Source organism: Anser brachyrhynchus (assembly GCF_964034855.1).
Source record: "Anser brachyrhynchus genome assembly, chromosome: 2".
Classification (NCBI taxonomy): domain Eukaryota; kingdom Metazoa; phylum Chordata; class Aves; order Anseriformes; family Anatidae; genus Anser; species Anser brachyrhynchus.
The window spans coordinates 6,509,027-6,534,369 of record NC_137695.1 but is presented as its reverse complement, the minus strand read 5'-3'; the positions used below and the strand labels follow the sequence as shown (position 1 = coordinate 6,534,369).

The 25,343-nt window shown below is 41.4% G+C and overlaps 1 protein-coding gene across 12 annotated transcripts in view; it reads right to left on the bottom strand.

Annotated features, from left to right (window-relative positions):
• The window catches only part of LOC308189258 (sodium channel protein type 5 subunit alpha-like), a 208,839-nt gene that overhangs the window by 43,544 nt on the left and 139,952 nt on the right, over positions 1–25,343 (bottom strand). For 9 of the 12 annotated variants that reach the window (XM_080579061.1, XM_080579056.1, XM_080579064.1 and 6 more), the window contains 2 exons: positions 13,556–13,702; positions 7,014–7,134 (listed from right to left, as the gene is read on the bottom strand). In XM_080579061.1, coding sequence (XP_080435187.1) covers positions 7,014–7,134; positions 13,556–13,702 — 268 coding nt within the window. The remainder of the gene's footprint in view (positions 1–7,013; positions 7,135–13,555; positions 13,703–25,343) is intronic. The other 3 variants (XM_080579062.1, XM_080579066.1, XM_080579067.1) reach the window with 1 other exon arrangement.

Below are 25,343 nucleotides of genomic sequence, written 5' to 3'. Positions count from 1 at the left end.
CTGCATCTCTTAGCAGTGCTGCCAGAAACCTCTTACACCATTTCTCACCCCACAACCCATGTGGTCACTGCCACCTTGCAGACGTCTGGTCCACACTCCGTGCTGTTATGCAGGCTACCTCATGGTCAACTCAACTTGGCATCAGGTGGACCCAAGACTTGGACTCAGATCCCTCATTTATCAATTGAACAGCCTAATGAGCAGGGTGTTCACAACTTAAGTGTGGATTTCTCATGTTAAGCAGAAATCCCCCTTTGTACTAGAGATAACCACTGCTTCTAGCAAAAGAAACTTTCCACAAGACTACCTTGTTCTCATACATACTTCAGAATATTTTGAAAAATCTGGATTTTTCTGACTTAAGACTTTTGTCTAAAAACTCTTCTCTCTTTTCTCCTAAATTACTTCCAAGATTCATACTTGGTGTTTTAGACACTTAGGTAAAGGCCTCCGCTCAGCTAGCCATAGACTTCACAAGCAGGATTGGAATAGGTTAATGTCTTCCAGCAAGTGGTTCTTCCCCCCCGTAAGACAGTTGGATAAAACATTCCTGGGAGAAGTCTGCTTCTGTTCTTCAAGTACACAGTGAGCTAACATGATTACCTGAGCCCAGGCATAGCTAAAATCAGGGAATCATCTTCAAATGAAATACTAATGAGCAGGGCAGCATAAGACCTTAAGTTATTTCATTTGTGATGGAAAATAGTTTTTAAATGGTAAAAACAGGCTATTGCTGATATAGTCAGCTTTCATCTGATAATCTACAGGTACAGAGAGGTATATTTAAAGACAGAAAGGCAGCTAGGACCACTAATCTTTTTTTTTTTTTTAAATGCTCTTTGATGGCAATTTCACGCAATTCTGCTCTGAAAAAAGAAAAAAAAAAGTCCTAGTTACTGACAGTAATACCTTGAAAAATCCAAAATAGCCTCTCAGATGAGTCAGCCCAAAATCACAGCGCTATTAAATCCCATGCTTTTGATTGGGCCCAATTCAGAAATGTTTAGACCAGATTCTGATACAATTACTAATGTCAAGTAGCACTTCCGTGAATAATCATGCTGGTTGCAATTCAGATGAAATGCTATTTTTAACTACTCATAAATCAAACAGAAGAAAAGAAATCTGAAAGAAAAAGAAAACTGACCATAAATAGGTTTTTAATGAACAAAGTTCTATTTCCATTTTGAATTTTATATTTTCCCTCAGTGACTGCTCTTTAATACCTGTGCTTTCCTGGACTGTCTAGTAATGCTGGTAGCCTACTGTTCGGTGACCTTGACCCAAGCTTAAATGATGAATTGGAAGCTTTACATAACACGACAAAAAAGTTTACTTGGCCTTAGTCCATGTTCCAAGAGTTGTTGATGGTGGATTTCTGTTTGTTTGTTTGTTTGTTTTCACATTTCCATGAAATCAAAATATTAGAAACATTCCAGTGTGTTCTAGGCATGATCTGGTGAGGGTCTGAGCAATCATAACTCCAGCTGACTTCTACAAGGCAGGTGGTCAACAGACTCCAGCTCTGGGTCTAGAAAGCTATTTACTTGATCCATATGAAGAAGACTATTCATTAACACCTTTTAACACAGCAAGTGTCAAGACATGAATAAACCCTTTGGCATTTCTTATAACAGCATTACTCATGCTGCCTAGTCTAATAGATCTGTGCTATCCCCCTGAAATCAATGCTATTAGGGAACTATATAGGGTTGCACAGAAGAAGCTGAATACCTCATGATTTGGTCAGGACTTAGTTTTGCCACCCTAATTCATAGTGGGCTACATGTTTTTGGAGAGCAAAATGATTCATTTCCATTACAGCATTTTGGATAGTATATGTCTGCTCAAGAGAAACACAGAACAGCAGAAAAAGTCCCCCTCAAAAGGTCAAGCTATTTGCTGGCAAATCAGTGAAACTGTACTGAGCTCCATTAGTGGTCACTTTGCCCAAGAACAGTGGTTGTTTTCAATTCTCGTTTCAACATTACGTACCATTTCTCATGAAAAAGAGACCCATTTACCAAGAAACCTTTCTAAATGCATTGGTTACCATGATATTATTTATTATTGTTTGCTTCTCAAAACAAGGGAATTGTTCCCTTCAGTCAGTGGGGTGTCCTATGGCATGACCACAAACTGCAGATTAAAATGGGTCCTATACTGCATCTTCCACTGCAGGTGTGACAGAGAAAGCTCTTACATAAGCATCTGTCACAACAATGACAAATTAAAAAAAAAAAATTAATTTACGGTGCATTCTGTGTAAATATTCCTTTAGCTCTACACTCACATTTTCTAGCCTGCTGCATTATAATCATGGAGCTGTTAGACCTGATTGCATTACCTTGGTGCATTAGGAGAAAAATCTCCCTGTAAATGTGGGAGCTATGCTGCAATAACTTTCTCCTGCATGCACAATAGCCAGACTACTTATTTCAAGTTTATGAGCAAAGCCTCTACAAATCCACTGCTTGTTCATACCGATATATACATTTAAATTTGCATTAAATTGTTAGATATGTTTTGGCTGGATTGGGCTCCATATTCTCTTCAGTAAACCTGGAAGACCAATTAATTTCTTGCATAGTGTGGAGCAGTAAGTCTGGTACCTTGTGTTTAAACTACAATAATTTCATAGCTACTGTTTCAGAGAAGATCCCAATTATTAGGGTATTCATTTTTAGAACAAAACAATATTTTGCTTAGCTTTGAATGTTGGTTATGATATTGCTTGGTTTGACACAAAGAAAATACAGCTTCCTTAGCATAAATTCAAGCAAGGAAGTATTCATAACTCAGTTTTAAGACACGTATCTGTCAAGCTGGGTTTCTAATGACCAGCCTGACTAGCTGTGCATTGCTCAAGCAAGAAGGCAAGTCTGGCTTGGAGGGCACACGTATCTGCTGGCCCTCCTATCTGCTCCCTTTCTCATCCTCTGGCCCCACCAATTCTCTGGTGTGCATGTCTGGGTTTTATGCTGTGCAGCTCTAGGGCTAACACAAAAGAGATTTGCTATCACTGTCTCCAGCATTTGGGTGCCTGAGATACACGTGGAGATTTAAGTCTTTCCTTGTGTACTACAACCGGGAGCTGCAACGACACAGCTTCTGACAAAGCCACAGTCTGCCAGGTGTTTTCACTCTTCCAAAGTCTTTACAAGGATATGATTCTTGTTTATCCACTGCTACTCTCCTCAAAACATACCCTCCTGGAGGTCACTGCAACTAACAGTGTGATGCCTTGAAGCAAAGGCAGTGGGCAGCCTGGTCCACCAGTGCTGTGAGCCCTGCTCTGAGCAGCGGGTTGGACGAGTTGAATCTGGAGGTCCTGTCCACCCCGACTTACTCTTTTTCTGCACAAGTGATGGGACGATAAGTGTTTTCTGAGGTCTGAGAACTCTTTACAACAAAATACTAGCATGCCCTTCCTGACCGAAAAATACCCTGTATCTCAGGTATTACGGCTAGAGAAAAGAGACTTTCGAACTTAGGTTTGTTCCATATATATATATATATATACATATATATATATATTTTTTTTTTTTTCTAGGATGACACTTAACATGTTTTGCTGGGCTTTGTTTGGTTTTACTCAGCTTTCAAACCTCATCTGGTGGCACAGCCCACAGCTCAGTCTAGATGTGTTCAGTTTAGCGGTCTGTTGGAGCTCCTCTTGGCTTTTGCATTTCTGTACGGCTGCTAAGAGCTGCTGGGGAGGGCATGACGCAGACCCCACCATTAACCAGAATAACTTCAGCGCTTTCCAGCTGCGATAAATGCTCCTACACGGTCACATGAAAACCTGGTTGTGGGCGTCCTGGGCGTCACGAGTTGCGATCAACCGCGTGTTGATCAAGGTAGCTCATTCTCGCGCAACCATCTGACCATATCCCTTTGCCAGCGGGCCGTGCCCGGGGAATTACGCTTGAGGGCTTGGTGAAAACTTTCTCCTATTAGGGTCTGGGAGAGAGGTGTATGCTGCGGCCAGGGGCTCTCTTTGGATGACCTTCTGCGGGACACAGAAGATAATGTCCAAACAGACAACAACTTTTGGTGCGGAATGCATACCAATGGAGGTAACAGCACTGGAGTGTTGCAAGGCATCTGGAGGGAAAAATACCCAAATAGCTGGCATTGCCTAGATGTTGCTTTCCCATCAACTGGCAACAAGAATGATCTCTCCATTTCTATCAGGTTTTTCCCAGCAATACTTGACCTTGAGCTGTGACCCTACCTTGACTCCACATTTCCTGACCCAACAATATTCCCAGTTCAGCCTAATCAAAGCTATTTTGAGATGATAACGAATTAACAAGTCTCCCCAAGAAAAACGACCTATGGCTAATCTGGGTCACCCAACTCCGGGAAAACTCTGACCTCAGCAAACTTTCAGCAACTATTTCCAGAACGTGTATTATCTTTGTGCCTTTGTTATCTGAAAAAGGGGGCTGAATCTGGAACATATTTGTCCAGGACACAGCCTATGCTGAATGTGTTTAGAAATGTTATAGTTTGCATTTAGATAGCTGGTGAGCTAACAAGGTAAGAACTTAACTCTCCCTCTCACCTCTCTTCATTTTACCTAATATTCTTTCACAAATATTAGCTGGCCATTCTTCCGAATATTCCAAATATTGTATCTCTTTATTAGAAGATGGCAAAGGCAACACTAGATAAAATAGCCCAGTGCTTGCCCTTCAATAATTCCATTTTAGTACTTTTATAACCTTGTCATGTCTTAGCTAAATAGACTGGTTTTGTTTTGCTTTGCTTCATTTTGTTTTTAACCAGACTGAAGTGATAGCTGCATTAGGCTTAATTGCGATGCTCACTTTGAGGGAAAATATTGGAAGGCATTTAATAAACAAAGATTATGGGAAAATACTGTGGTTTTCTCTATAAATACAAAGGAGTCCTAATGTCATTGCAATAAAAGTAATTTGGACTTTCAGTTTATGTCCCTCTGACTTGAAGTTCAATGAGGGAACACTCACGTGCCAAGTTTACGCATTTTTGCCAAATCCATGAGCAATACAATCGCATTTAGCCTACACAGTAGCCTCTGAAAAATCCGCATGGACGCATTTTGCGTGGAAAGCAGAGCAGATGTACTGGGGATGCCATTGCCTGCAACAGCTTCCCCAGTGCCCCCAGCCACCATGCACAGGATCAAGGGCTGGGAGCAGCTTCTGCTTCAGTTCCCCTTTTAGTGCCCAAGGCTCAGCTGGCCGTAGCCTAGGAGAAGAGGAGGACACCCTGATTTCAGCAGAGGCTGGTGAGGAACTAGGAGAGGAGAGGAATAAAAGGCAGCAGCAGCCGTGTTGCGCTCAGGGGGAAGGGATCAGGAGCCAGAAGGATGGATGTGATCAAGGGTAAGCCTGGGGTTCATCCCAAAGCTCAATTTCTACATTTCTCTGTGGTCAGGATGACAGGTGGGCTTCAAAACTAGGTTAATGCTTCCAATGATCCACCTCTTGCCACTGCTACCCCACGTCCCATTGACATTGGCTTCCAGAAAAATGTCTGGGTATTGGCGTGGGTCTGCATGATGGAGATTCGGGCAGTTCTGGTTATTTCAAGAAAGAGAAAATTACAGAATCCAGCTGTGCTGGGAATGACCCAGGGCTGTGCACTGAATGCAGTGATGGGCTGAACGATCCAAGCCTTATTTGTTTTAAAAAATGGAAGGTGATCCTGGCCAACCACGGTTTCATCATTTGTAAACTGTCTGGCATGTGACTGGCACTGGTCTTATAATACAGGCTTGTTTGTGCAATTATATAACATAATTTCTCACTTTGCAGTGCACAACATAGATTGCTGCTCACTGGTCTCATTAAGAAATATATTATGAAAGAATGAAAACACCAGATCTAATCTCTAAATATTATTGTCTCGGCCAGAACAGTTACAGCACAGTACCATGCCTTCTTCAGTCAACTGCATTAATTTTTGGCTACTGCGTTTAAGCAAAGCTGCCAAAAAAATGTTTAGATCCTAGGGACATTTGTAAGCCCTGCAGGGCTCCCTTACCTCATTCAATCATCTTTCTCACACATATAGAGCTGCACATTTTTGCTGACTTCAGGGGCATTCGTATACCCAGTAAATCATTTCTGTCTGATCCCATCTGAGCAGCTCTGTTTTTATTTATAATAACCCTTGAATTTTCAAGGGAATATGCTAACATTCAGCTAACCCTATTTTTCCTAACCCAGATTTAAAGGAAAATGAGGAATCTTACTGAGATAATATTTTGAACAGAGCTCACTCAGAAGAAAAAAACTTAGAATGTTATTTTCCTTTCAAACGTAGCTAAAATAGATCTTTTTGTGCAGCTGGGTTTCAAATCCGTTTTGGGGTAGCATGGTGTCAAAATTTAATAAAATACTGGCTTATTGGGTTATTAAAATAGTTATCTAAATATGAGTTGTTATCTGAAATAATTAAATAAAATGCCCCAGCATAGTACATCCCGGGTCAAATTAATGTTACTGGACATGCTTATCTTCATGCCTTTTAAAATAAATGAAATAGAGTCCCTGGGACTCGTGAGCACTGCAGACAGTTTATATTAACTGCCTATATACACCTAAGCTATAGAAACATCCCGAAATCATTAGTTCTCTACCAAGTCTGATTATGCACATATTTTGGAAGACAAAAATTGTCATTGGCCAAATCAGAAATATCAACCTTATTATTATTATTATTATTATTATTATTATCATTATAAAACTCAATAGCACAAATTTTGATGAAAATAAGCCTAACATGTTAGAAGCTACACAGGAATTTTGAGCATGCATCTGGCTTATCTTGCCTTGGAAATCCAAAGACTAATGTTAACAAGTGATTCTGGAGCATTACTGTATCTAAGAAATGGAGTGCATCCAGTGAAATACTATTGCAAGCGGCCAGAGCAACTTAGAGTGAACGTGGAGGCACGTTTGATAAGAGGACAGGAGTTTTCTCGCTTCAGCATTGCAGTGAAATATGCAGGCCCTTACCTTCGGGGAAGCAATCTTCAGGCTCCATCAGCTCCTCAGCAAACTCAGGGATCTGCTCCAGCAGTTCTGCGGGATTTGTCAAATCCACTGTGCTGCCTTCAGAAAGACTGATTTCATCAAGCTTGTTGTCAACAAGAGCAAAGATGAGGAAAACAAATTGATCAATTGCCCCGAAGGAAGTAGCTGAGTTTTTATTCCACTAACCAATATCCCAGCCAAAGCAGACATGACAGCAAGATTGCCATGCACTTCACACGGTGCCCACTCCTCGAGTGACAGCTCTGCCTATGCCGTGGTGAACTAATGGTTGACCCACCACCAACAAAAAAATTAACAAACAATTCTTTCTTTAAAAAAAAATAATAAAAAGGAACAACCTAAGAAATACAGTGAACAGCCACTGAATATTAATGGTAGATGGAAGCTTGGAACAACTGAGACACTCTTTTTTTTTTTTTTTTTTTTTTTTAAGATTTCAAGGTTTGTATGTCCTTCCCTCATATATAATGAAATCAAACGGGGGGACCAGAAGTGGAACCTAGCTCCTGAAATGCTGGAGGATGAAGGACCTGTGTTGGGTTCCTGTCTCTGGAACCTCATTCCCGAGGCTCCCCACCCACAGCTGGTGCATAAAAACTGCACCTTGTTGGTTAGGTCCATGTCCTGTTCCCTGCTGCCCCAGCTTCTCCTCTGAGATGAGCAGAAGTCCTTCTCTCACCATTGCATAAGCCACCCAAATATGAAATAGAAATTTCATAACATGTCTAGGCTTTCTTTTGACATAAAACATTTTCTTTAGAAGAAAACAAGATTTGTCTTCAAAATTTTATATAAGTAGCCAAAATAAAACATTTATTTTGTGTGAATCCAAAACTATATTTTTCTTGATTTTTTAGTTTGGCCATTATAGTGGAAGGTATAATATTTACACAGCCCTGCATTTGTTTCTGACTGTGTAGGAGAGATATCTGGCACAAGCAGGCAACATCAAAGGTAGGATCTCCTATGGATCATGTCAATACAAAATGGCCTGACAAGAGTCAGGACAAGTAGCTTATTTGCAAACTCTCTTATTCTCTTTCCTGAGCACCTACTGAAACCTTTTTGTGCTTTATCTTGCAATACTATTCTCTCCATTTAAAAAATGAGGACAGTAATACTTACCCATGCTTTTAAACAACCTGTGAGATAGTTATACGAAAGATGGCATGTACACATAAATTATTATTTTCATGAAGATGGAGTTAGAGAATAGGTACAGCTTTATATATATTATTAATGTGAAAATGGACCCCTTGTTTTCCAGCATACAAAGGCAATGCAAAATTTATAGCTGAATTCAGAGAAATGCTGAACCTGGGGTAAAATGGGCAAGACTGAACATTCCAGCAATGCTTGTAAGAGGGGATGGAAGCTACTTCTTTGCAATTAGCTGCAGCATCCCAAAGGTCATAGTCTTGGCTAGGGTTTTTAATGCTCTACTCAGAAGGACTGCAAACAATTGAGAAGAGACCATTTAAAAAGAGAGTCAGAACAGAAAGCACAGGCCAACGGCATGGATAAAGCTTCTAAAAAATCCATATTCAGAATGCAGCTGTCATACAGAGAATAGCCTATTTTCTACAGCCTACAAACGGTATATGATGGTGGCAAAGATGTTGTACCAAGTTTTTTGCACAATCAGAACTTTCTGATACTGTTCATTAGGGAATGCATTTAGTCATTATTTGTTCTGTTATGAAGACGTCAAAACACACATCACTGAAATAATCCTAAATCATATACAGCTGCAGGATGTAGAAAATAGGAGTTCCAATGAAAAAAGAAGCCTCGTTGGATATAATTCTTACCAACAGAGAGAAATCAAAGAAAACTGTGAGAACAACGTCAGCTTGATAGCATTGTCAATGAGAGTGCTGTATTTAGCAGAGACAGGTTACGAAATTCAGAGAACACAATTGCAGAACACAGTGCAATTATATTAGACCACAGGGAAAACATCTTAAAGAATCAAGAATGCTCAAGAGTTATTTATCAGGAGGAGTTTTCAAAAAATATTAGAATCCATCAGTGTCAAAGGGAGATAGGGAACATGCAAGGCAAAACAGACAGGATTTCTTTTGAAAAGCCTTCAAGGAAGAAGAGGGAGTGAACATGGATTCAGAAAACACTAGACAAAGCTTTGAGGGTATGAATACGGACTAGAAAAAGAATGAACCACACATATGACAGAGGAGGGAAAGATTAGGAAAGCTTGTAGGAAAAGAAGCAAAGGTTACTCTTTGCCATAAAGGTTAAAAGGATTAACGTTTTCATGAACTCGGTAATGGAAAGAAAAGAGCAAGAGACGTAATAGCAATTGATGAGGGAGATGTGACTAATCAAAATTCAGTTGCCTCAGAAAATAAACCCTTTTTAAAAGAATCCAACAAGGCGATCAATAAAAAGGGAGTGAGAGCTTGTTAGAACTAGAGGAAATGTAAGCAGAGAAATATCTAGAAAACCTGAAACAAACGCAAATCAGCAGATCCAGCCAACGCACATTGTAGGGCATACAGGGATCTGAAACACTAAGGTAACACACCATTAGCAATCAATACTTAATGATCATGGAAAACTGGAAAGAGCCCAGGAGAGCAGTAATAAGTAAACACAACACCGAGTTTAGAGAAGAGGAAAAGGGAATAATCATGGGAACCACAGATCACTAAACTCTTGCTGTAGTTTGTGATTAAAGTGAATTAAACAAACTCAGTGGAGAAAAGGCGAGTACTTTCTTGGAGGCCAGCTGAGCGAAAAGGCATGGAGCCATAAAGACACCGAGGCAGCTCTCCTGTCTGCCACGGATGCCGTGCACAAACAGGGAACAAGGAGGCCAAAAGACAAAAAGGACGAATACAGAATGTACTCTTTCTTTCTTGGAATAAGTGAGTGGAGGAGATATGCCAGGCAGAGACAACATCAGGAGCCTCTTTGGGAGACCTCCCACTTGAGCGCAAATTCATGCTGCGGAGGGTAGTTTTTAATGTGTTTCTGAGTGGTCTGCTCTGTCTTAAGTAGCTGGACAGGGCTTTTGTCTCTTGTGTCAGACACCACTTGTGTCTCTAATAGTGGCAAATTGATCTGAATGCTCTTTTTTTTTTCTTTTTTTCAAGAAGCCTGCAGCAGTGAGAAGCTGAAATCTCATTGAAAGTTGATGTTTGCTAAAGGTTTAACTCTCTTATCTTTCTCCCTCTCTCCCTTCCCTTTGAAGATCACAGCCTTAATCTACCAAGCTGACAGACGATACATAAATCTTAATAAAATACCTATATTTCTATTATAGAAAAGCCTACTTTTGAAATAAAGTGTAATTGGCTCTGATTCACCCATTGCTGTATGGAGAAAAGCCATCCTAAGGACCCAAATGTAACAAAAACTTTGTCTTCAGAGGAAGATACATGTAGGGATTAGAGTCAGCATTATCTTCACTAAAGATACAGAAGAGATACTGACCAATATAATTCTTATATTGGCAGATAACATTAAATTGAAGAGAGTATTGAAACCAAGGAGAAAGGAAGTGAGAAGTGAAACATGGAGAGAATATAGGAAAATGAGAATTGACTCAAAACACTACAAAAGAAATAGTTCAGGAAAAATTTCAATGGAAATCGTGGAAACTTGTAACGACAAATCACCTGGGGTAATATTAAAAAAAATAGACATGATTTTGTCGTGGAATATAAAGATGCAGAAATCCTATATGAAAGTATTGTGTCTATATGCTGAGATAGTACTTCTCTTTATAGTTCTGTGGAAATTTCATTTGGAGTACTGTGTTTAGTTCTTGGTAAAACAATTCCAAAGAGGAAAAAATGAGGGAGTTGAAAAAAAAAAAAAAAAGGTAAAAGGAGGAACAATGGCATGTGACTTTAGGGAGTTAACGAAATGCAAAAGGAAGCTAATAACAGTCTATTAAATCAAGTGACATTAATTCATAAAAACAGAATGACAGATAAAATCAGTAAAAGAAAGTAATAAAATTGTATTTTAAAAGGAAAAGAAAATAGGCTGATTATTAAGGCAATACACCCAGCCATGAGATTTTTTTTTTCTAGCTGAGCAAACTGTTCCCTTTGATAAATGAAGAAGTCTAAGTTGCCTGATACGTTTAAAAGTAGATTCCACAAGGCTGTACAAAATATTTTATGGGGCAATGTTTTGGCAAAGAAATTAACTGGTATGTTCTCTGAGGTCTTATCCACCTGCGACACCAACAATTTTATTTCTATGGTGTCTTTCTGTTGATTTATATGGGATGAATTTTTAATCATATAATGTATCCTTTACTGCCATCAACAGTGTTTTATTCAGAACACATTCAGTGCTTCCTGTGAGCGACTGAATAACTCAAAGCCCTGTCTCTTGGGCATACCAAATCCGTTAAGTTACTTCCTTGCAGTTGCTGGCTTTATTTGGCTACTCCCGGGTTCTTGGGCATTCATCAAAAAGATTACCATGTCCTTTTGTGTCGGCAGAAAGATTACTTCTGAACAGAAGGACTGTAAGTATGTAATGTCCACACAAGATTTACCCTTCAAAAATAGCATCCTTTGGGCTTTGCTCTTTCATGTTGGTATTCATAGCCTCATGTGAACTTCCGTTTGATTTCAAGTCATCCCTGGATTATTGCCATATTCCTCCACCTCTCTTTAAGAAGCCACAAATAGAATCAATTATAGTCTGCTATAGAAAGGTGACATTTGTGTTCCAGGACCTTTTGAAAGTTGAGGGAGGAAATGGGGATTATTTCTTTATCACGATGTTGCTGAATATATCAGAGCTAGAATGTTCCCTTCTTATCATGACATTTCATTACAGCACTAAGAAAGGACATAGTTCTCAGGCCTTCATGCTAATATAACAGGATTTTTATAGCTTACTAATATGGTTAAACATGAAGGATACCAAATCCCCTGTGAGAAAAAATTCCTGAGATGGTCTTCTAATCCCTACTTGTTGTAATTCATCTCATTATTTTAAAATCTAATGTTTCTTTTGGGTAAGTATATATATATATATATATGTATACATTTTTTTTCCCCTGAGATTGGGAGATTGGGATATCAGATGCTTGAAGTCTCCTTCCTCTAAAGTACAGGACCTTTTCTTTCTGAAGATGAAGTTCAATATGCCAAGAAGTATTCTGGTGAGGATTGCCCCTGACAGAACCACTTCATGGCTAGAGAATTTCAGGTGAATATCAGTGGAGTTTAGGTCACCTAAGTGTAGATCTCCACAGCTCGGCTAGTTACCCTGGGCTCCCTTTATAGTCACTGGATAGAAACAGGTACTTTAAAATATGATTCATCTGACCTAATTTAAATGTTGATTTCAGGAGGAGATGAGACACTTTTACCTAACTATATTGGCTCCTGATCTTTGTTGACTATAAAAGGGGCCTCAGATGACACGTCTAGATGCAGATGTCTACAGTTAGTTCAGTAAATTCCACCCCATGTGACACTAAGAATCAGCAGGCCTGGATAAGGTGAGGTCTGGCTCTGCAGCAGCCCTGTTTCCATTGACCTGTCAAGATTTCTGCATGGGATTGCTCCTGCTGGGCACAAGTTCGTCAGCAGTTTTACAGCAGAACTGGGAAAGGAGTGATGATAATATTAAGTCATTCTTTCCCTTTCATTAATTCAAACTCCCCAGACTACCACTGGTTCCAGTCTCAAGCTGCTATGGACTTCCCCAAACTCCCAGGACATGGCTCAAAACCTCCAGTTTCTGATTTCAAAGATCACTCTCCAATAATAAATGCAACATTCTATCAATAAAAAACTAAATCCAAATGGGGAAAAAAATCTCAACAAGTCATCAAGTGGGATACAGGGAATTTAAAACCTGCAGTCACTCAGCGTAAAATACAAAATGATGCATTTTTGGTATTCATGTTTTTAAAGACAACATAATCCTAGAAATTGAAAATAAAAGTCAACGTAGTCTACATATTGAGAAACAAAGAGCGATCCACACTTTGGCCAATAATAACCGAATGATACCAAGGCTTGCCATATAATTAGTAATTTCATGTCAGCTACTTAAATTCTGGCACCTCTCTTGGGTCTACGGTGCTAACAGGAAAAGAAATGGTAATCTTCTACAGAGAACAGGTGCCCTCCAGTGAACTCCAGGTACAGATCTGCCAAGTCAGCAGACGCCATTCTTGGAGCTACTTTTCAAGGGCTAAGCACACGCACATTTTCTCCTAAAATAAGACAGTAACATTACAGATTTTTTTTTTTCCAAAGCCTCATAAAATCCCATCTTAATTTGTAATGCACATTTTCCAAGCTTTCCAATTATTTTTATAACAACAAAATCCTTTCTCCTTTAATAAAACTGTAATACCTACTGTGTGCTTCTGCTTCCGTGCCAGTTGACAAACACATATTTTTCCAAGCCCCAACCCCCCACAAAAATTGGTGGCATGCACTATGGAGCTCGTGTGATGAATTGCATGCAGTATCAGGTAGGAAATTGGTTTCTGTTACCTCTTTTTGCCCTACTGGAGGTGGTGGCTCAGCCTTCAACTGCTTATCCATGTGCAACTCACTTAACTCTTCACAAATCTCAGAGTTCTGACTCCGGGCGCCTGGGCTTTGACATCGCTGCCCCCTCAGCTGCAGCTGCTTTTCCTGCTGGAAATAATCCTAGATGGGTTTATTTTCTTTTTCTTTGATAGCATGCTTATTTCTTATGGAGAACTCCCCAGCTAGAAGAGAAAATAGCCTGAACTATACTTGTCAGGGGATGACATCTTAAGGAAAAATGGCAAGCAACAAGATTACACAAGCTTATGCTGTAATTTTTCAGGTTTAGCAACTGGATATGTCAAGATAACTGTCTGTAAAACCGGAAATTACAGATAGACCAGATTATTATTTTTGAGCTGTTGTTGTGGGAGGGTGGGAGGAAATTTCCTTGTGTTCTCCACTTTCCATCCAGTTTGGCGACACAGGTTCTTCCAGAGACCAGGGGCACAGAAGAGGGCTTGCAGTTCAGACAACGGGTTGTGCTTTGTTTTTGGTTTTGTGCAACTTGAGGGGTGTGCTCTGAAGCCAGGTGACTGGGCGATATTCAGCATCACAGATGGGAGAAAGGCACCAGTGCAACACCCAGCACCCTGCCATGGGGCTGCTCCAAACGGTGTAGAAAAAACTCACCCTAAGAAGACAAGCTACACGTGGAAGGGAAGGAAAATGCCAAGTTTGTAGGAAGAGATAAAAGGTATCTAAAAGTAGATGCGAAAAAAACCTGCAGGTAAACACGGAAACGCGTGCGGCGCCTATTCAGCAAAGCACTGCAGACTACTTTGCGCCCACTGATATCAGCGGGACTTAACCGCAGGTTGAAAGGAGAGCACGTCCTTAAGTACTGCACTAAAAAGGGATGCGCTGCGGAATCAGAGCAATATTTTTTCCTGCAAACACGTCTGACTAGCTCCAGTGCCTGCCAGTACAAGCGGTGCCATTAAATCCAGCCACGCCGTCCTGGGGCGATGCTTATTGCCTCTGAGCTCTCCAGAAGGGCTGCCAGGACTAATGGCAGAGGAGAGCGTGTTTGCACGGTTGGCCCCTGCATCTGGAGCCCAGGTTCGCTGCTGGTGTAAATCAGTTCGGTTTTATTGATTCACCTGCAAGAGGGGTTGCTCTGAAAACTCCACAGCTCATCACAGCACTACCATCGTTCATGCCATTACTAATGCTGCTACTAAAATATTAATAAAACTCAAGCTGATTTCAAAGGGTTGTGCTGAATTGCTTAGAGAAGGACTTCCATGCTGAGAAAAAAATTACAAGCATAACAGGATTTCAACAGTAATTATTTAAACCTATTTATCTTTCACTTGTCCACCTTTTTTTTTTTCCCTCGGCTTGAGTGACATTCAACATTATTCAAGTATTAAGTGAGTTTCCCTTCCCCAGGGAGCCGCAGCCTACCTGCCTCAGTTCTAAAGCCACATCACCACAGGAAGTCCCTCAAGAGGTACCAGCAGCAGAAAAACACTTTATTCCAAATATAACTATCTGAGAGAACAGATGACACAAAGGAAGCAGTTGGTTAAGCAAATTGCTCTCTCTGTATAAATACTTTCGGACTGTCAGGTTTGTACCAATCCTTTCAAATGTTGTTCTGCGTTTCTAGCAAATTAATTCAAAATCAAATTACTTGTTTCCTGCTTCAGAGGGCATGTGGTCTAAAATATAATCTAGCTTTAATAAATTAAAGTATGCATGTGCAAGCCTGTACCCTCTGCATGAGAATGTATTACATGCAATTTCTAGGCACAGTTTAGCACCGATCTTCACAAGCTGGAGAGTATTCCGTAATCACTGAGCCCCTGCCAAAAAGTAGCACTTCTTAAAGAGCATCTTTGGAAATACTGTAATACTCAGGAGAGACGCTAGCATGGAAAGCACAGTATACTCAAATAAGGTGCTCAGCCACACAAAATTTGTGTTTTTTCTTCCTTTATGCAATGTGCATACAACTTAGTACCAAGTAATCTTAATGGCAGGGTATCAGTTATAGCACTAAAACAACAGGAACAATCGTGTCACGTTTAAAGTGCAAGGCAATCTGGGGTGACATCGCGAGTGCACTTATGCAGAAGGGTTGTGCACTCAGATTCATTAGAAACGAAGCTGCGTACGAGAACAGACTGTGTAACTCAGTTGATCTGACGAATATTCAAGTTGTTAAGCAAATTATTGCACTGAATAATTAAGCTAGCATCAAATGCAAAGTTTACACCGTTTCTCTACTGACTAAACCTTCTGCGCGGCACCAAGATTTTAGGAACAATTTCCTAGAGACTAAACTCCAGGAAACATGGCCCCAGCTACTTCCCAGAAATCACACTTGCACCAAGCATCCGACTAGTTAATATTAATTAATACTGATGGAATATATCCTGGCAAATTATCCAGTAGGGTTAGGGAATTAACTGGGATTTTGCAAATGACTGATGCCAGCCCTGGCAAGCCAATGCCATGGGATGGAAGGGTCTCAGTTCCAGGACACAGAGCCCAAGGGTCAGCAGGAACCTGCCTGGGGCAGGGTGCATTCACTGGGGTTTGTTCAACTTTGGGCTGTTTGCTTTTGCTCTGCTTCCAGATGATTTGTTCTTCTGGCGGCAATGGCAGCAAGTTTATCTCCTGTAAAGCTCCCCACCGTGGGTGGTTTATATAATTTGTTTTTAATTTTTGTATCAAGTGCCATGTTGCCAAGGCAATACACATTATGGTAATATTTATTGATTGACTTGTTTTCACCGTTTATAAAGTAAAACTGTTCAGCAGTACGAAAACTTCGTGCCTGTAAATGGCCGGTTGGGAGCCTGGGACAGGGGTTAGCTCCTTTAGAGGATAAACTACAAGTTTGCTCACCCCTGCTCGTCTCTGGAGCCTCCGTAGGAGGGCTTATTGCATGTAGGAGGATGGACCAAGCGTTGTCCCCTTGCACGCTGCAGGTCAGCTGCAGCACCACGAAAACAGCAACTGGATTGAAAACAGAGCACAATCTGGGTGACATCCCAAGCGTGCGTGTGCACGGACCCACATACTTGTTGGCTGGCACAAGTAAATACAAAGGCTCCACACCACGTCCTGCCTCTGAAAAGCACGGATCAGCTAATTGTTTCGGGCTCAGATGGGGATTAGTGCAAATGCCGCTCCTTTGGAAAGAAGACTTGCTGCTGGCAAAACAAGACAAATACCTGTCATCGGCGCGGATTCGCTTTATTCCTTCCCCATGGAAATATCACTTTTTTCCATCCTGTGCAAACAAATTTAGAAAGATGATCCCCGGGCCTGCCTCTCACATGGGGATCAGCTCGGATGGGCTCTCCTGACACTTCACTCACTACCTAGATCGTGACCCCGGCTCGGAGCATTTGTTCCCTGATTCCCTGGGCACGGCTGTCGTGGGAAAGAAGACGTGCAAAGCCTTTGATAGCAGGAAGCTTCCTCTCCCTGCGAGGAGGGGAGGTAAGGACTGGGCACTGGGATGGAGCCCTCCCCACTTGCAAATGTCACTGCTGATCCAGTGGGCACAGATGAAGGAGGTGCAGGATGAAGTTAATTCAACTTATTTTATGAGGTGGGCAGGGTAATCCCCTAACGCTGCTGGGACAGTGCAAATACAAACTGCCCTTTACCCAGTCTATGGTGCAACGGGAAATATCCATCTTATGCATTTTCCCTGCTCCCCACCAGGCTCATGCATCCCTTTGGCACCATGAAGATGAGTTTTGGACATTGCCCATTGCGGGAAGCACCACCAGCAGTCAAGGATTCTGGGAACAGAGGCATCGCTGCCTTAGCCATTTGGAGACGACCGACACTATGACACCGAGCCTGCTCAAGAGATGCCACTCAATACAGCAACAATTAGTCCTTTAATAGCCAGAAACATATTTTAACCTGCAAACCTTCCTACGGCCAGTTTTGGGATATAAAAAAAAAAATAATAGGAGCCTGAGGAGCTTTTCACGTAGAGCAAACCCAGCTCAGTGGCACAACACGTGTAGTAACGAGAGGACTGTTTACTCTGGGAAGTAACTGTTGATGTTTATGTTCCTCCTTGCAGACAGCTATGGATTTCACAAAATTGCCAGGCCTGGTAGCTATTGGCATCCTTTCTGGGCAACAGTTTGCATCGAGTAACTGGCACCCTTCCTGCGCGGAGAAGCCAAGGAGTAAACGATTGTGAAAACCGAACTGTTTGCATCCTACCTCTGCACAAGGGGAGAAGCAAGCAGATTGCAGTGCTGCTGAAAAGCAGCGAGCTTGCCTTACTGCAAGGGCAGCACCTGTTTCGTGTGTAGAGTCAACAGGAGGCTACAGTCAGCAGAGCTGTCAAGCTGACAGCTCTCAGATATGCTGAATTCACTCTGTCTGAAAAGCCTTCAACAGTCTGGGCTAAAACGGGAGGGAAATAAATAGCCTCGATCCAGGGAAACAAATGGTGGGGTTTGCTACCATCATTTATGATCCTGGTTCTCCTCCCATGAATAAATGTAAATCCTTGTAGCACCAATAAAATCAGTGGATTTATCTTTCTGCACGTTCAGCATGCAAAGAAAAACCACCAAATACATCAGGAAAATCCCCTTGCTTCCTAATACGAGATGGGGAAGATTAATATCACTTACTCTGCTAGGAAGAAAGGAGGGCTGGCACGCAGCTGCCTATTTTAAGCGTGTATGTTCAGGAATCTCTCTACCCCCATTTGAGGAATTACTTCTGCAAAGCAGGGTAGCTACTGCTCGGTTTAATGAGAAATCAGAGGAAAACCAGGAGCAATATCAGAGCACAGCACTAGGGACAGGACTCATGTGGCACTTTAAAAGCACGTTTCATTAGCAGACACCAGCATTTGTGATGCTGATGTGAAGTGCCTGAAGTCCTACCTTGAGTTTGCAGCACAGGAAGCGTGTACAAAATTTAGGGGCTACAAATTCATCAGCAGGGGTGGATGGGTATGAAAGCAGGAAAGAGAATGTGTAAACCCGGTGATATGAGGGGGCATCCTTACTCCATCTTACACCACCAGCTCCATCACTCCAACAGCAACAACTACACATCAGACTAACTTAGCCTCTGATTTTTGCCCAGTTTTGCAGTCCTTATCTCCCCCTCCCAGTCTTTCCTCTCACCATTCACCTGTGCAAAAGCCAGTCACAATCTGACGCAAACTCAGTCATAAAATATCATCAGAATGAGAAAGTCCTGCTCATATTTCCCATGTAACTCCATCTATGTTTTTTGTTTGTTTTTGTTTTGTTTTTTTTCTTCTTCTTGATGACACAGCCTTTACAGGAACCTCATTTACTAAAACCAAAACCACTACCAGAAGCGTGCAGAAGAGCAACGCAGACAAAACAGGTTAGATACAGCAGTCTGAGAGATCAGAAATAACGCAAGCCTGTTGCCCAGCTCCCGGTGAATGTAACGGTAGATGAAATTATGCCCTTAATTTGGATGTTCACAGCTCCCAAGGGAATTTTCAATTGTGTTGTCATCTCTCAGAGTGAATGCCATTGTAGTTTGAACTTACACCTATGTGGCTAAACACAGGACTCCTGGAGAACCAGCAGCTTTATTCCCTGAAATTTGTAGGGTATTTGGAAGCAAAGATGAGAACTTGTTTAAAAAAAAAAAAAAAAAGTATCTGTGAATATGCAGCTGGAAAAAAATACCAGAATCTGGGCCTTAAAATTGAGAGTGGCTAAGGCTGGCCAGAAACCACAGCTGCTGAGCAGAGAGTGTTAACAGCAAAAACTCCTCTGGTACCAACCCATCTTGGCATCTTGGCATGTGTATATATATATATATATGTATATATACAGTCCAATATAATGTGTTTATATATATAATGTATGTGTGTATATATATATGTATATATATACACACACACACACACATTGCCAGCCCCTCCTGGATTTTTTTTTTTTTAATTTTGAATAAATGTGAACTTTTTCCCCTGACAAACATAGTGCAGCTACCAACTGCTGCTCTCTGCACCAACCCTGGGTGCTTTGCCAAATGCCTTCCCCTGAAAAAGAAAAGGGCACTTTCGCAGTGGTCCTTCTTGGATTGATCCAGAACATTTTAAGTGTTTTAACTCTGGCCCTAGAGGAGCAGGGCACGTTATTTCTAATGGTGTGGTCCTTGCTGCCTGAGATCTTTTCCCACACTGGGCAACACACTGCCCATAATAAAGCATTGATTCATTATTCCAAGGGTTCAGTCTTAAAATTGGTTTAAGTGGGAGAACTTGGCAAAAAGATGGACTGCCAAAGTTAATTTAGCTTGTTATCAATTCAATAGGCTTAAATAGGCAGTGAAAGTGTTTCATAAGTGTTCATTGTTCAGAGTTCAAGCTAATACCTTCTGCTAAATTGCATTTTGAAGTTTAATCACACTCTACTTTATGTTTCTTTTGGTAATTGGGATCTCTCCACAGTATAATACGAAGAACTCAAACTAATGGGCTCCTCTGATTGAAGCTTAAATTTTGGAAGTTTGCCTCAAAGTACAGCGTGCTTTGAGGGACTGCCTGAAATACTACAGGTCCTCTCACCCAAACAAGGCGGTAATGTTTTGATCATTAAGGAAGACAAATTTTAATACAGGCAATTGCAACAGAATAATTGTCAGACTTTTAGATGCCATTATTTTAAATGTTGTTATTTTGGACCATCATTGAGGGGAGTAATGTCAAGCCTTCACGCCCCTTGAACACGCACACCCTCTGTCTCCCCTTGTCACAGGAGCTGTTTGAGAACTGGCTGCTGTTCATTTTGTCCGAAATGTTAGATGTTGGCATTTTCCTTACCAAAGGCAGAAACAGCAAGAAATGCTCATTTCTGGGCAGCATTGTGCTCCGGGGAGGGACATGGATCCTGGGAAATGGCACCCGGTAGGCTGTGACTGACGCATGGTCCCCGGTCTGGGCTCTTGTCCAAATGCGTGTTGACAAGTCCGCTACGCCTGATATCGGCTCGCTCAATGCCAGGCTTTTCTTTTCTTTTTATTTTTTTCCTCTTTCTTTCTCCTATCATCTCCCTGTGTTTCCCGGACCTTAGGCACTATGCTGCAGACAAACATATTTCCTGGGCACCGTGTCTACTGGATAAGCACCCTAAAACCTTTATACGCGGTGTGACTGCTACGATCACGTCAGCGGAGAGATCTGACACTGAGTCTTGTGCTGCCCTGTTGTACTGAAATGAAATAAATACAAATGCCATTCTACGTGTAAAAGCAAAGACAAAGATAGAGGTGCTTTAAATCTGCTGCTATGATTTACAGTCCTTTTTTTTTTTTTCTTTCTGTTTTTTTCTAATGGCCTTGCTGCTATTCTTCCGAAGGTGATTAATACAGATATGTTCTATTTTATTGCTAAAAATAAGATAAAAGCAAATAATTGAGTTCTACGCAGTTTTTCAAGAAATGCAGACCAAAACATACACTTTCAAAAAGAGAGAAAATCAGGCAAAATATGTATCTAATGAGAACAACAACAAAAAACAACACTTGCTGACTTACTTAATGATCAGAAAAATATTGGCCCAAATAAAGCTGACATGCAGACTGCTGCAAGATTTACTGCACATAGTGCATGTGTACACGTGGGCTCACTCTCCTACCAGTATAAACTGGGGAGTCATCAACTGACTTCAAAGGTATTTCATCCAGTTGTACTAAAAGAAAATTTGTCCCTAGGACTGTAACGGAAAACAGCAAGAATATAAATATTGCTTGAAAAGGCATTACATTTCCTGACAATAAACGATATTTCCTGCAATAAAAGGCTGAAATTAATGTACCTTGTCAAATAAACATATGACTTCACGGTATCTCTGATTTGTCGATGTTAGAATTATCAGGAGAGTAAGGTATCGTCACAAACAATTTATACCAAAATCTTTATGCAATGGCATTTTTAGGGCAATTATCAGTAATTTCAGCTCCACTAATGTCAACGTGGAATAATTCTACTGACTTTTACAGAATTCATATCAGTTTAGGAACAGGTCTGTACTGTACAGAAATTGTACAGTTAAGTATCCAATGATTGGAAAGGAACAGATGTGGGTCCAGATGTGCATGGTGAAGTCTCTGTTACCTGAGACATTTAATTCCCTCCTCTATCTCACAAATGATGTATCACAGTGAAAATAAACTTACAGGCTCTGTGTAGAAATTATTGCTTGAAGTCCTTGACTCTGTGCTATGAGAAAGCTAAAACTTGATGATCCCAATGGTCCTCTCTGCACTCAAAACTATTAATCTCTTACTGGTAGAAACATGAAAAAAAAAAAAAGCCATCCGAAACAGTTTCACCTTGTCAAGTGAAATCAAATTAAGTCAGTAATACTGAAAAAATGGGGAAAAAGAGAAGAAAAGCTTGGGGATTTGATCCAGTTCGGGGCAATATAGGAGCTGTATCACTGAACAAAGACTGTGGTCACGGCCAGCTCTGTCGTTGGCATGTATGGAGGAGGCACTTATCTAAAGCCTGGAAAACTGATTTTCCTGGGAGATGCATTTGACAGATCCCAAGCTGACGTATACAAGAGAGAAGACCTGCTAATCAAAAAAAAAGAAAAAAAAAAGAAAAAAAAGTGCTTTTGATTGAGAAAGTGATTTTTGTGGAGCAACAAATGTTTGTTGGGTGTGCAAAATCCAGGCAATGTGCATCCCTCCCTGCGAAAAAGCAGGTGAGAAACCAGGAAACCCTGAGGGGTGATGGAAAAAAACATCCCCTTCCCACAGGCAAAATTCCCCGCCAGGACATGGGAAGGTAAGCCCCAGCAGGCAATAACTCCCTGCCGTTTAAGGATTTCCACATCCAGGGGAAAGCCTCGGGCATTGGGAAGGGGCAGCTCTCGAGCATCTTTGCAGACTCAGATGCCACAAATCAGCCACGGTGGGAGCTGGGACCTGGCCGCTGTGAACCTCAGCGCGTCTGCCTGGTGTCGAGGAACGGGGAAGGAGCTGCAAAGCGCTTCTTCATCCCAGCAGCAGGCAGCGAGCACTTTCCATATGACCCAATTAGCCACTCCATCGGAACAAATCAATAATGGCATTTTCTGGAGACAGGCAGGCAAGTGCTGCTGGCTCGGCACTGCACCGCATGGGGAAATGCAGAGGTGTTATCTCTGCAGAAAGCAGCGTCCATGCCTGGTTCTGTCACAGCAGAAGGGGCAAATGTGGCCACGAGCCACTAGCTACTGCAGCATCATAGATTTTCTTCTTGGTAGCATGCCATAGATAGATCCAGGGCAGTAGTTAGAGTAAGGCAACACATGCTGCAGTTAAATTTAAGAAAGGGGAGAAGGCAATAACAGCCCTACTGGGCTGACTCAAACAACAAGCAATGTTTAGAGACGTTTTCTGACATTGTGCTAATGACATTTGCTGACTGGAGGACCTCGTCAATGCAGAAAATGATCCAAATACCTTGCAGAAACACACGGATGTCCTTGAGGCTTGGGGTAATAGAAACAAGACGGAGTTCCATGGTGTAAGGGCAGGACACCGTACTTTGGGGACTGATTCAGGATGTCAGCCTGGCATTTCTCATCTGGAACCTCCTTTTAGTCTGTCATGGTGTGTTGTTTTTTTTTTTTTTTCTGAACCACGAAGTGATGTTGCTGTGGTAAAGGCACACACCGTTTTGAGCTAGAGCTGTGGGCACTTTGCAGGATAAGCAATGATAAAGTAGGAAGTCTGAAGACTTATTTATCTAATGTAAAGGGTTCAAAGCCCTCTGATGTCTGAAACTTTCAACGCAGTTAAACTGCAGGTAAGTTCTGGCAGGATCTGCTGTGTCAGGTGGATTGCACACTGAATTGTCCCATCACATTACTGTCCCACAAAGTGGTCCTTACTCCTTACTCCTTTAGGAGCCTGAAGTTTGACGTCGCCTACGAAAAGATGGCCTTCATAAGCAATTACAGGAATGCTATGAAAACAGAAGAAAACAATTTCCAAATTTTAATTACTTAGGAAGCCAAAGTGAGAACCCAAAAGAACCTTGAGAAGATGCAAACTGTTGCTGCGGTTGCTGCTGAGCTTTTTGGAGTTGTTTCCCTGCTAGGACAACCCATATTTAAAATTGTACATCTCAAAGAAAGTGGAAAAATGGAAGACAGTTTCCCCTCTGTCTCACTCTCTTCTGCCAGCTTCTCACACCTGCGCTGACTTTTATTGCTCACCTTTTCTTTCTGACCCTTTCACCATATGTGTGGGCTATAGGCACGTGTCTCTTGGCTCTCCGAGCTGGCAGAGCATCTCACTTACATCTCAGGAACCAAAGGAAGCCACCAGGTGGGCTCTCTCCTCCGGAACCCTCTCGATGACAGTGCCAAAAATGGGTAGCTTTGGGAAATACGGCTGCTGCCAGTAAGATTTTATGATAGAAATGGAAGCTGAAATTTAAATGTAGAGATTTCTAAGGGTTTCTCATCACCTGAAATTTCAAACTGCTATATCTAACACTGTGGGGGTAATTTGTCTTAGCTAAGATGCCTTATGTTAGAGTAATTTTATGACTTCCCCAGAGAGACAAGCACTGGTACAGGAAATGTAAACTGAACTGATCCTCACCCTAAAATCTCATTGGGATCAACACTTTTGTGGTTCTGCTAGAGACCGACCTCCCTTCCTTTTTAGCCTCAGAATACGGCCCAGGATGTTCAGCTGACACAGCAAATGGGAAGGACATGTAAGGACTGTGTAGGTTCACCTGGCCACACACTTGAGAGGCATGTAATGAATATATTCCCTTTTCATACTGTTCTTTTTGCCTCTTTCCCCATGAAACTGCACCAAAATCTACATGCACGAGGAGGAAGGCAGGTTCTGGCAATATTGCCAAAGGGCTGCCAAATTCCAGGTCAGCCCACAACTTTAAAGTGAAGCAGGGTACATTTTCTTCTCCCCAGCAGTAAATCTACATGCACATTCTCTTTGTACATGCTAAAATATTTAAATATGTAAAAATATGGATTATAATTAGGGGAAAGTTAGAATAGATTTGAATGTTTAACGTACCCTTGGTAGTTCTTGTTTAATTTCTGTATGATGCCCTCTACACAAAAAGATACCTCACCGCAGTTGTGCCCTTTCAGTGCAATCATGTAAATTTTGCTTTTGTTCACATTCTTCCTTTGCGAGCTCTCTGTGTTTATCGTGACCATCCTGGAGGAAGGAGGTAAGAACCACAGCAGAGATGGGCTCACAGGATAAAGTATTCTGATAGAGAGCAGGGAATTTTAACCCTCTGTGCCCTTGAAACAAAAGCTTGCACGTTGTAATAGCCACAATGCTGCATTCAAGGAACTGGGATTTAATATTGACCTCCAGCTGCAATAAATGCTTTTGCAGTAACCTATGTGTTGATTAAGGGATTTATTTTTTTGGGTGGGTGCAGAGATCATATGTCTTTGGAATATGCACCACTAAAAATGACAGGTTTTTGAATCATTCAGAGTATGTTTTCCCATGGCTCTTCTCCTTATTGAGACATTTACAGCTGTGCAAATTTATTAGGGTTTTGCAGGAAAACAAATGCAAAGATCGTCCTGCAATTATCCTTTCTGCTGTTGAGCTTCTTCCTATTTTTTATTTATTTATTATGCCAACACGTTTCTAGTCTTTGAACTGGAGCCCTCTCACGTGCACATATTTTCCTCTCTAGACATTTGACAAAAGTGAATGCTGGACAAGTGAACTGGCTTCTTGTTGGGACCCTTCCAGCAGCAGT